The sequence below is a fragment of the Gymnoscopelus braueri genome (genome assembly GCF_963280865.1).
Source record: "Gymnoscopelus braueri genome assembly, chromosome: 17".
NCBI classification, from domain to species: Eukaryota; Metazoa; Chordata; class Actinopteri; order Myctophiformes; family Myctophidae; genus Gymnoscopelus; species Gymnoscopelus braueri.
In genome coordinates this window covers 32,763,533-32,776,032 of record NC_137617.1, presented here as the reverse complement: position 1 = coordinate 32,776,032, position 12,500 = coordinate 32,763,533, and the positions used below count along the sequence as shown (strand labels likewise).

The 12,500-nt window shown below is 44.7% G+C and overlaps 1 protein-coding gene across 5 annotated transcripts in view; it reads left to right on the top strand.

Annotated features, from left to right (window-relative positions):
• The window catches only part of myocd (myocardin), a 31,881-nt gene that overhangs the window by 4,360 nt on the left and 15,021 nt on the right, over window positions 1-12,500 (top strand). For 4 of the 5 annotated variants that reach the window (XM_080454518.1, XM_080454517.1, XM_080454516.1 and 1 more), the window contains exon 2: window positions 2,532-2,597. The exons of the other annotated variant lie outside the window; for it this stretch is intronic. In XM_080454518.1, coding sequence (XP_080310644.1) covers window positions 2,532-2,597 — 66 coding nt within the window. The remainder of the gene's footprint in view (window positions 1-2,531; window positions 2,598-12,500) is intronic. 5 annotated transcript variants of the gene reach the window in all.

Sequence of the window (12,500 nt, the reverse complement as noted above, 5' to 3'; positions counted from 1 at the left end):
CAGATGAATTATCACTAAAGCTTATTTTATAGTCCCATCGCGTGAGGGTGTCCCTTTGCCAAAGAGAGACACAAGCTGACAACACATTGCAACGCGATGCGTTAACTTGTAGCGCACTGTATATGCTGTAAATTAGGCTTAACTATACAACACACTGGCAGTGCGGCATGGGCAGGCTAGATAGCGCCTCAGTTGTTTTCACATGCGATTTGTCCTGAAATAGAAATGTGAGAGGTTGTCAGTTGTATCGCTGATGAAGTGATGCTCTTTGCTGTTCTGGAGTTTAAAGCCGAAGGAACGATTATAGTTCACTGATATGCACACACAGTACGGGTCTAGTTTGAACATTCTTATAGAGTTAAATTCACGCTAAATTACTTACGTTTACGAGACAGAATGATTATTTGGGGTGTAGTTGTCTGTGTGATAATGAGAGGGGATTTCAATAATGATCCATTATCCTAGAGTTGATGTCACAGAAGCATTGCAGAACCAGCCAGCCTTTTATCACGTGACTCCTTCTCATGACAGATAGAGAGACACGACGACAGATAAGAAAAGAGGTGAGAGCTAACGTGCGTGTGCTGTGTGTGTGTGTGTGTGTGTGTGTGTGTGTGTGTGTGTGTGTGTGTGTGCGTGCAAGCGCACGGCACAGATTGTGAGTTCATTGTTGTGGGTATTGAAGTGCAGTGTTTGTACGAAGAAAGAAAGGTTTTCCAGGCCGATCAGTGACATGTTTCGGTCAGCTCTAAGGGCACAGACTAATGCCTGCATACAGTCTTTGTGATGTATGTGTGTGTGTGTGTGTGTGTGTGTGTGTGTGTCGGGGGGGGGGGGGGAACAGGCCATGGCCCTGCTATGCTCTATAAACTGAAGCAGATGGTGTGATTTCGTGAAGGTACCGGTGTTATTACATAATGGAGGTGCTCTCCCAAGATAGAGACCCCGGGTCCGGTCACCTGACACCTGGTCAAATCGTGTCGAAGAACACAAAGGCTCTTTCGCGTCATGAGTTGAAACAGGCTACTTTGAACGAAGGGGGGGGGGGGGGGGGTTAAATTAATGACATACTCAAATTTGCTTGAGATTGTGTTGCCCCGGCTAATTAAGGAGAGAATAGGAGAACTTGTTATTCTCCCGCTTTAACTGCCGGTTCTTTGGATTTATGTTGTTCCGCCACGCGGCGGCACGCCATGAATACCAAACGCGTGAGAGTGATCAGCAGCGGTGTAAAGTGATTAGCCCATAAAGAACGGTGTAAAGTGATTAGCCCATAAAGAACGGCAGAACACATCGTACTGGCGTTGTCAGATGCAGGAATTCTCCCATCGGCTAACAGCAGTGTAGCGCACACACACGCGCACACATCAATAGCATGTGACTCAGACAAACAGACATGGGGGGAGCTTTATGTTTAGGAGGACCCTTCCTTTTATGTTTAAGACACTTCACTTATTGTTTATGGGCGTGTACATACCGTACATGTACTCATACATACACACACACACATCGTACACAATCACGTGCACACGCTCACACACGTGCGTACACACGGTCACACACACACACACACACACATCCATGGCCCATCAGACCACACACTGCCGAACAGATCTGTTTAAAAGCCAGGAGCAGTGTTTATCGTTCCCTACGTCCTGCTCAAAGAAATATTTGTGAGAAAGCGGCATCACTTTTTTTTCCTCCCTCTTCTTTGTTTTCTGCCTGCAGGTGGATGCGTGTGTGTGTGTGTGTGTGTGTGTGTGTGTGTGTGTGTGTGTGTGTGTGTGTGTGTGTGTGTGCGCGCCTGTGGATGTCAGCGTGCGTCGTAGACAGGGTTGCCAGATTTGCTTATTATAATTTCCCCGCAAGATTTTATTTGAAAATAGCCGATCTACAAGCTCACAACGCGTCGCATCGCGACGCGTTGTGAGCTTGTAGATCTGCTATTTTCAAATAGCTGATGTATATGTTAAGGTGCACATGTGGCCCATAGTCGCTTCTTTTGGGCTGGTATTCCTAGACCTGGTTGCTTGTTTCTCTCACAGAATCTGGCAACACTGGTTGTAGTGTGTGTGTGTGTGTGTGTGTGTGTGTGTGCGCCCGAACTGCTTGCAGTCTGTTTAATGAGTTCCAGAGATTGGCATTGAGATGCTTGTTTCGATGATGGATCGTTGCCTAAATGCAACATGGACTCAGAGTGAGCGCCACACGCTCACGCATTACCGTCCACTCTCTCTCCGACGGATTCAAAGTCGCCGTCCAAATCAAACAGTATGAAACGCAATCAAACAAATATGTTACTAATTTAAAAAGTGAGCAGAATTCTCAGTCTCTCCCCGCCCCCTTTTTTTCTCTTTCCCTTACCTGTCTGTCCTTCCCGCCCCCTTTTCTCTTTGTCTTTCTCTGTTTTTTCCACCCTGTCTGTCTGTCTGTCTGTCTGTCTGTCTGTCTGTCTGTCTGTCTGTCTGTCTGTCTGTCTGTCCATCCGTCTCTCTCTCTCTCTCTTTGTCCTTCTCCTGCCTCACCTTTAGTCCTGCAGCTCAGACTTCAACAGAGGAGGACACAAGAACAGCTTGCAGACCAAGGCATCATGCCTCGTGAGTAACGCCTTCCGGCTAAACATGCACTTTACCTGCTACGCAGACACACGCACGCGCGCACACACACACACACACACACACACACACACACACACACACACACACACACACACACACACACACACACACACACACACACACACACACACACACACACACAATTCAATTCAATTCAATTCAATTCAATTTTATTAAAGTGTCAAATCACAACAAGTTGTCTCAAGACACTTTACATGTAGAGAAGAGACCCGACATCCCACCCTGAGCAAGCAATTTTGCGACAGTGGCAACGAAAAACTCCCTCTTAACTGGAAGAAACGTCAGGCAGACCCTAGGCTCTAGGGTGGCGGCCTTCTGCCTCGACCGTGTCGGGGGAAAGAACACACACACACACACACACACACACACACACACACAGGACCAGGATTCTCACATAAGTACACACATGCAAACATACTTTTACACTCAACGTGACAAGTGCAACAAAACCCCCTTCATCAGAAAGGAACGAGGTATAGATAACGCCAGAGACAGAGAGAGAGAGGGAGGGAGAGAGACACCTGAACTAATAAAACTGAATACCAACTGCCAGGGGGGGGGAAAAGGGAGAGGAAAAAGGAAAGGTACAGAGGGAGGGGAGGGGAGGGGGGAGAGAGAGAGAGAGAGAGAGAGAGGACAGACGTATACGGGAGGGAGATTGACTAGCATGTGGCATTGTGCCCGCCTGACTCTGGCCCTGAAACATGACACACGACATGGCCTTGCCTACACGAGCCGAGGCACTTACCTCACAATAAAACAGTGTAACAACCCCCCGGCCCCATCACAGCATGTTGGCCTCTTCCTTACTGTCACTGTCTGTCTCTGTCTCTCTCTCTCCCTCTCTCACTCTAGGTAGGTTCCCTGCTCTTGTGTTTCTATATCAGTGGTGCTCAAACCTTTTCATGTCAAGGACCCCCAACATTATATTTATTTGGCCGCCGACCCCCCATCTCAAAATATTTTGTTCCATGGACCTCCCAGAAGCAAAGATTTGAGTTACAAATGTTCGCTTTGAAACAATATATATATTCAAAGATTTGCACACATTTTCATAATCTTTCAAAAATAGCAGATCTACAAGCTCGTAGCGCGGCACTCGGTGCCGCGCTACGAGCTCGTACAGTATATCTGCTATTTTTGAGTAGCCCAAAGTGTAAAATAATGCTTTTTTTTTTGCTCAAAGTAAAAAGTGACACAGATGCGTTTCCAGGTCTTAATGGGTTAAAAGCATGATATCAAACAGACAGTCCCCTACACATGCCGATAGAAGGAAAGACTAGACTCGGTATATCAGGGGTTAAATTCGAAGATGCAGATGACAGATCGTCGAGCACATTTTCATAAAATTATGAAAGTAGATAACGCCTTCAAGTCGGAGCCGTCCAACAGGTAGCCACGGGAACAAAGCAAGCCAGGCAGGCAGGCAGACAGACAGACAGACAGACAGACAGACAGGCAGACAGGCAGACAGCGCTGCCAGCGAGCAAGCAGACAGGTCGGTGAGTGACCGCCGAGGAATGCTCTTGTGTTGGAGAGGCTCTTGGGTCTCAGCAGAAACAGCGAGCGCTCAGCCAGCCGGGCCAGATTTACATAGACGGCACCTGTTTACAGCACAGTGCCTACAGCACAGTGCATCAACGGAGGGATATCTAAATAGAGCAATCCTGCTGGATTGAGCCCATGGGCTCAGATTTATGTGTTTGCACAGAGGCTTTGCACTCCTTAGATTGGTATGAGACATAAAATAAAAAAAAACGTTACGAGAGCATTTTAGACCTGCAGTATTTGTATTTGTAAAGTCTTAACCCTAGCGTCCCTATTCTTGGCATGTCCCTATTCTGGGCAAGTCATGGTAAATGTAAAATTTGCGAACATTTGACAAAAATAGGAGAACATTCGGCAAAAAAACAGGAGAATTATTCTGAGAAATTTGAAAAAAAGTGTTTTTGAGAAATTGTTCAGAGAAATTTGAAAAAAGTGTTTTGGATTTGGAACAAAGTATACGGTTTAAGTATTAACCGTAACTACTACAAGGGTTAATATGGGACACAATGCACTCGCTTCAAGCTCATTTTGTGTGTAGGGGAAATATCACACATCAAATATTTGTGGGTGCTCTCTGCACAAGTGCACGCTGGGTAAACTAAATTTGATTGTATAATAGATGTTTTGTGCGGCGGTCGGAGGGACAGAGGCAGAGAACCACGTTTAAACCGAGATAGTATCTGTTCCTTTGGTACAGTCTGCACATTGTTGCTACAAAACAATGTGTGTCTCCCGGCGAACGGGCAGGCAGTGAGAGAAGCCAGTTTTTGTGCCGTTTGGTGCCTTTCGGTCGTACGTTAGACGTTGCTTTGCTCTTGACTGGGTATTTATACACGACTTGTCTGCGGGGAGAGGAGGGGACAGGGGGACTAGGGAGGTGCAGGGCCAGGAGTTTGTTGAATGATATCTCTGGCACCGCCATGCTGTTTCGCTGAGGCTCCAGCCTCCAGATAACCAGGGGTAAGTGTGCGGGGGAACGGAATCCAGAGGCCCAGCGCGGTCCTATCAGTTTCTAGGAGTCTGACGGAGATAAGGAAGGCAAGGAGTAACGCGATTGGACCAGCGGGCCTCGAGCACTTTACTGTTTTTTTTATTTTTCTCGATTGGTCGTTTTGTCTGGCAATTGTAGCCGAGAGGTTGGCAATGCGTGCAGATGGAAGAGGGGGTTGTTGAAGAGTTTGTGAGTATTATTTATTAGTTCCACGCACACAGAGAGATAAAGAACCCGGTAGCTGCAGGCGAGGCTGTCTTTGACAGCGGGGCCTTTCGTCTGTTCTACTGCATCTTTATGTCCGGGACCTGCCCCCCCAAAGAATAAAACATTTCACGGAGCTTCATGCAGGCGCGTCCTCCTCCTCCTCCGTTCTCCTGTAAGATGTGATACTTCAGATCCTGGCTGGCTGGCTGGCTGGCTGGCTGGCTGGCTGGCTGGCTGGCTGGCTGGCGCTCCCCTGGCTGTGTTATTCCTGCTGGGGAGATGGACACAGCACAGGGCCTGTGTATATATTACCCAGGGAACATCTGGTGTTTATTAGGGCTCTCTGTGAGATTCAGCCCGCAGCCCTCTCAGGGCTGGCTGGCGTGTGGCCTCGGGGAGGGGCATGCCGTCTGACCGCTCGCCACTTGTCTGGCCATTCATGCACACACGCACGCACACACACACACACACACACACACACAAACGTTTTCTCATCACAATAATAGACACATACACTGCTACAGGTATACTGTAGCTGTGTATGTGCATTGGGCACACACCATCACGTGCACACATACAGTGTGCATCTAGGCAGTGGTGGAAAGTAACTAAGTACATTTACTCACTGTAAGTACTGTACTTAAGTACAATTTTGAGGTATTTGTACTTTATGTATTTCCAATTTCCAATACTTTTACTTCTACTCCACTACATCTCAGAGGCAAATATTGTACTGTTACTCCACTACAATTATTTGAAAACTTTAGTTACTAGTTACTTTTCAGATATAAATTATGATATTAAGAAACATGCGTTAACCACTTTAGCCCTATTTAATACCTAGGCTATTTGAAAATAGCCGTTCTACAAGCTCACAACGCGTCGCATCGCATTTTAGTACTTTTACTTTTGGTACTTTAAGTACATTTTGATGCAAATACTTTTGTACTCAAGTACATTTTTAATTCTGGACTTAGTATTTCTGTATTGTACTTTTACTTAAGTAAAGAATTTGAGTACTTTTTTCCACCACTGCACCTAGGCACCCGTCGATTTATATTCCATCTCCATGGCAGCGGTGCTCTTTATTTAATCCTCCGCAAATGGAAACACAAAGGGAAAATTATTCCTGCCTAATGCACCATACGTCTTGCTTCTTAACCGCCATGTTTACATTTGACAGATACAGTCGGCAGGTATAACTTTCGCAATAGGTTTTAAAGTGCGTCGTGTGTTTTAATACGGCCCACGGAATGTTTAAAAAGTCTGTAAAGCCGACTTCAGGGCTCACCGTATCGCGTTACATTATATGCCCGTGCTCCGTGGACGTCCGCCGCTAAGTCTGAGGGACAGCCCCGGCACGCTGTTATGCGGGGCCGCACAGTTTAAACACAGTTAAAGCTCCGCGTATATATCCCCCACCATGTAGAATCGGGTCTTAAATCAGCCCCTCGTGCCAAGAGAGTGTCAGGTGTGGCGAGTGAGTTTAGAGACAGCGGTGGAGGGACGCGGTGACAGGCCCAGGGCCAGGCCCGAATTATAAACAGATGCTGATGTCACCCTGCTGGGGTTATAGCAGACATGGCACGTCAACATTGAGGGACACTAATGGCTCATTTAGGACTTCGCCCCCGCAAGACCACGTCACTCACTGGAAATAACAGATCTTTTAAAGTTGAAAGTCAAGTCATTCTCAATGAGCGACATCATGGTCATATGACCAAGTGCAACCATCACCTGATCCAGGCCTCTCTAGTGCCTGTGGGTAAGAAGAGGGAGTCTCACTGCTTTCCATGTTCATCCAGCCTTTGCTTTCTTTCATTTGGTAAATGGTGCATTCATAATCCACTAAGACCGGGAACGCATGTCATTTTTTGATTTCTTTGGCTATTAAAAAAATAGCACGGCACCAAGCTTGTAGATCTGCTATTTTTTTTTAAACGAAAATTAGAAAATCGTCCAACTAGCCAAAGTATAAAATAATGGTTAAAGTGGTTCAAATCTAAAATGACACTTTTTTTAACCCATGACACTTAATGGGTTAAATACAACCATTCACATACCGACAGCGGAGGGACATATTCAAGGCACCAACCTGCTCATCGGGGACAGTTAGGGGTTAAGGGTTTTTGCTCAAGGACAGTTCGACGCTAACCCAGGAGGAAACGGGGATCTAACCGGGATCCGAATACAAAACTGCCGCTTTACCCCCTGAGCCACTGACGCACACCATTCATTCCTTCCTTCCTTCCTTCCTTCCTTCCTTCCTTCCTTCCTTCCTTCCTTCCTTCCTTCCTTCCTTTCCTTTCCGTATGCTTTTCCTCTCATCCTCATTTCCTGTTTTCCTTCTAGTCTTCCCGTAAAGTTATACTTAATTTATAACTTAATTTTTAGGTTTCTTTGGCTATTCAAAAATAGCAGATATATACAAGCTCATAGCATCCCTGGAACTAGATATTTTGAGATGGGGGTTCACTGCCAAATACGTATCATTTTGGGGGTCCTTGACATGAAAACATTTGAGAACCACTGATATATAGAAACATACGTTAAAAAAAAAAAAAGTGTTTAGAAGACATTTGTAGAATCCCCCGAAGCAAAGATTTGAGTTAAAAAAAAAATATATATATTCAAAGATTTGCTCAAATTTTCAAGATGTTTCTAAAACATTGCAGATCTACATAGCGCTGCACTCGGTGCTGCGCTATGAGCCTGTATATCTGCTATTTTTGAATAGCCAAAGAAATCTAAAAATGACACAGATGTGTTCCCGCTCTTAGTGTGGGTTAACACGTTCTTTTGTTCTCCCTCTGCCCTTTCCTTGCGTCCATCCTCATTTCCTCAAACTCTTGTACTTCTTTCCTTGTCTCCTTCCCTCCTTCCATACAGTATTATGTTTTATTTAAAGATGTACAGTTTAATTTGTGTGAGACACTGAAGCGAGCATTAGCCTGTTAAGCCAAATACTTTCTGTGTTTCGCAATGATTATAATTGATATTGGACATCAACGTAACTTAATTCTGATGTTGAAATTACTGTGTTTTTGTGTTTCTTGTGACAGATCACCTGTCACGTCTCCCATTTCCAATACATTTTTCATCACACAATAATATTTCACCTGAATCGGCCAATGAAACACCTCACATAATTAATTTAATTTTGGCAATGCATCTAATTTTCATCCTCCACGTTTGGCTCCCGAGAGATACGACGAAAATTGTATCCGACCAAATACGTATTGCCATTTCTTTCAGTGAGATAATCAAACTAGACCCCCCCCCCCCTCCTAGCCCTGTCATCACTGCTAGGTAATACATTCTAGGGCCAAGCCAGGTCATGTCTGGGACTGATTATTTTTACAGGTCTTAATAGGGAGAGATGGTGGAAGGTAGACTATCTCGCCCGCTGCAGAACCGTTCCCTTTAATTAGAGCCACTCCGTTTATTTTTCTAACACTGAAAGTGTCTGGCTGTTGAGTGGCGGTAGAAAAACAGAGGAGTAATTTGAAGCACTCCAGAATAGATTGATTGTCTCCTGTCAGTGTAGCTTCAGCACTGTACGTGCGTGCGTGTGTGCGTGCGTGCGTGCGTGCGTGCGTGCGTGCGTGCGTGCGTGTGTGTGTGTGTGTGTGTGTGTGTGTGTGTGTGTGTGTGTGTGTGTGTGTGTGTGTGTGTGTGTGTGTGTGTGAGTGAGTGCGCGCGCGCGCACTGGTTGCAAGTGATGGAAGAAATACTCACATGTTTTACTTACAAGTAACAAGTATCAATGTTGCAATGTAGATATACTCTGTTGCAGGTTGAAGTCCCCGTTTTCAAAATGTACTCGCGTGAAAGTACAAAAGTATCGGCATGAAAATATGCTTAAAGTACCAAAAGTTAAAGTACTCAAGTTCAGAATGTATCCAAAAATCTTTTGAAAATAGCCGATCTACAAGCACACAATGCGTCGCACCGCGACGCATTGTGTGCTTGTAGATCGGCTATTTTCAAATGGCCGAAATATATGTACGGGTGGTTAGTGTGTTTTGTAATAATAATCAAAATCTACAAAGTAACTAGTGACTAAAGTTTTCATATCATTGTAGTGGAGTAAAAGTACAATATTTTCCTCTGATATGTAGTGTAGTGAGTAGGGGTAAAAGTACCTCAAAATTGTATTTAAGTACAGTACTTGAGTACATGTACTTAGTTACTTTCCACCACTGTCTGGTCGTATCATTAATATAAACCCCAATGATGTTACATTATTTGATAACAGTTTGAACACATGTATGGTATGACAGTTAAGCAAGCGCGTGTGTGTGTGTGTGTGTGTGTGTGTGTGTGTGTGTGTGTGTGTGTGTGTGTGTGTGTGTGTGTGTGTGTGTGTGTGTGTGTGTGTGTGTGTGTGTGTGTGTGTGTGTGTGTGTGTGTGTGTTTGTGTGTGTTGTTGATGTGGTGCTGATGTGTGCCGTGTATAGACCCAGTCTCAGACGCCTCCTGTCTGGAGGCCCAAATGAGGCTAAAACGAGCCCGGCTCGCCAGCGACCTCAATGAGAAACTGGCCGTGAGGCCCGGCCCCCTTGAGTTGGTACAAAAGAATATCATTCCCCTAGACTCTGCGGTCAGAATGGACTCGATGATGACAGGTATCAGTGTTGTCGTGCAGTTTCTGTTCATTTAACTCTTGAGAATGTGCAAATGTAACCGAAAATGGACCCATACACTGTAAGGGTCCATTTGGTTACATTTTGTTCACTCTCTGAGTAACAAATGGATAAATTAACACTAAGGATTTTACACCCGTGTGTACTAATATCTTTTAAATGTGTGTGATTCACAGCTTGGTTTGTGTGTGATTTTTTTTTTGGGGGGGGGGGGGGGGTGTTTCACTCACGTACGTCAGCATTTGTTTTGAGTGGATAAAAGAGCACTTCTCTCAACTCGACTCAACTCGAATGTGTGTGTAGATATTAACCAAAACTGCTGTCAAAGTGGTGAACTAAACATTTCAGAGGAATCCGCGCGAGGCTGTAATCGGAGGAGGAACTCGATTGCATTGCAAAGCGGCCGTCTCTGGGGGCGGTCTCTCCAGTGGATGGCGTGATGGTCAGTGTCGCCAGATTCTGTGAGAGAAACAAGCAACCAGGTCTAGGAAAACCAGCCCAAAAGAAGCGACCTATGGGCCACATGAGCTCTTTAACATATACATCAGCTATTTGAAAATAGCAGATCTACAAGCTCGCGACGCGTTGTGAGCTTGTAGATCGGCTATTTTCAAATAAATCTTGCGGAGGAAATTATAATATGCAGATCTGGCAACCCTGATGATGGTCGTGGTGTTGAGGAGAGGTGACGATGGGAACAGTGGCGTTTCTGCACGTATACGATGCGCATTCAGCTGTTTGGGGAACCCTCTTGAGATTAATGCCAGTGTATGTTTTAAAGCTGCAAACAGGAATTTATTTTATTGAATACAATGTTATTTCAACTAATTGGTATGTAGCACATCTGCAGTGGTTGGAGATGTCTCCCTGCTCTTTAATTTAGACAATTAGCAGTGGTGTCAGGTAGGACACATACTGGTAGTGACAAGCAGTGTTGGAAAAGTTACTAAAACATAGTAATATATTACTTATTATATATTACTTATTTAAAAAGTAATACAGTTACTTTACTTATTACAACCTGCCAAAAGTAATTAGTTACTTTACTAGTTACTGGAAAAAAAGTAATATATTACTTTAAGTTACATATTACTTTAGTTACTTTCCAACACTGTGTTGGAAAAGTTACTAAAACATAGTAATATATTACTTATTAAATATTACTTGTTTAAAAAGTAATATAGTTACTTTACTTATTACTCCCTGCCAAAAGTAATTAGTTACTTAACTTTACTAGTTACTGGAAAAAAGTAATAATATTACTTTGAAGAGCTGGTGCCATGTTTTTGCACTTTTTCTGTTTTTCATGTGTCTATGAGGTTGATAGAACTTCATTAAGCCCCCCGGTGGAGGTTTTATGGTGTTTTATGTCTTCTCTGACTATTTGGAGTTTCTTCCTGGAGGCTGAAACCTTGAGAGTCAAACGTGCCAATCCAAAAACAGCGACATACTGACGTAACAAACGCACCCACCGCACCTCCCCTCATTATCATTGTCATTTATACTACAACCTTTTGTGGGCGGAGCTGCCTCAAACACACGTGTGTGACCATGGCAGGTTGTTCTGTGCCTAACTGCTGTGTGACAGCTATCAAACAGTCGTTTCACACTTTACCCATTGACACGGACAAACGTGATCAATGGCTTAATTTCATTTATAAAGACAGGATTATTCCCTCAGCCCCCTCTACCAGGCTTCGGGTGTGTAGTTCCCATTTTGTTGATGACTGCTTCACCAACTTAGTGCAAGTCAATATGGGATTTGCAAACAGGAAAGTACTGAAGCCAGCTTCTATTCCGACGATTTATCCTGGAGACACAGAAAGCAGCACCTCAGGAGTGTTACCGGTAAATTAAAACATCCGCCAGCCCCAATAAAATGACTTAGAGCATGAATCGGTTTGACATAGCCTTGTGTCTGTGACCTCCCCCACCGTTTAGTTGTGGGATTTAGTTCAGCGTCGATAAGATCGCTTCTGAACATCGTATGGAAAATGTAACGGTAGTCGCGGTAACCTGCAGTCGTCTGTTGTTACGACGGTGTGAAGAAATTAATGGATGGGTTGAAACAACCTTTTAAACCAGGGTTTCGTGCCGGTCTGCGTTGAATTCAACGTGCAGAGACGGTGCTGGTCGTGAACGCGCATGGCCGCTTAACATGGCGTAGAGTTAGATCAGGGACGACACTGCTGACAAGTAGTGCTGCCTGCAGCTCGTACACATCTACCTCCCCAAGCAAGCAGTGATTCTGTCTGGGAAGACCTTTAGAAGTTTGGTCTACCGTGCAGGAAACCAGAGTTCAAATCCCAGGTTGTGGGCATGAAACTTACGGATCGCCGCTTTAACGCAGTGGTTCTCAGAGTGGGGTCCGGGGACCCCCAGTGGTCCTTGGAGGGGTTCCAGGGGGTCCTTATAGTAAAATTAGTTAACACAATCATTTTAACCACTTTAAAAATAGTTAATACTTTG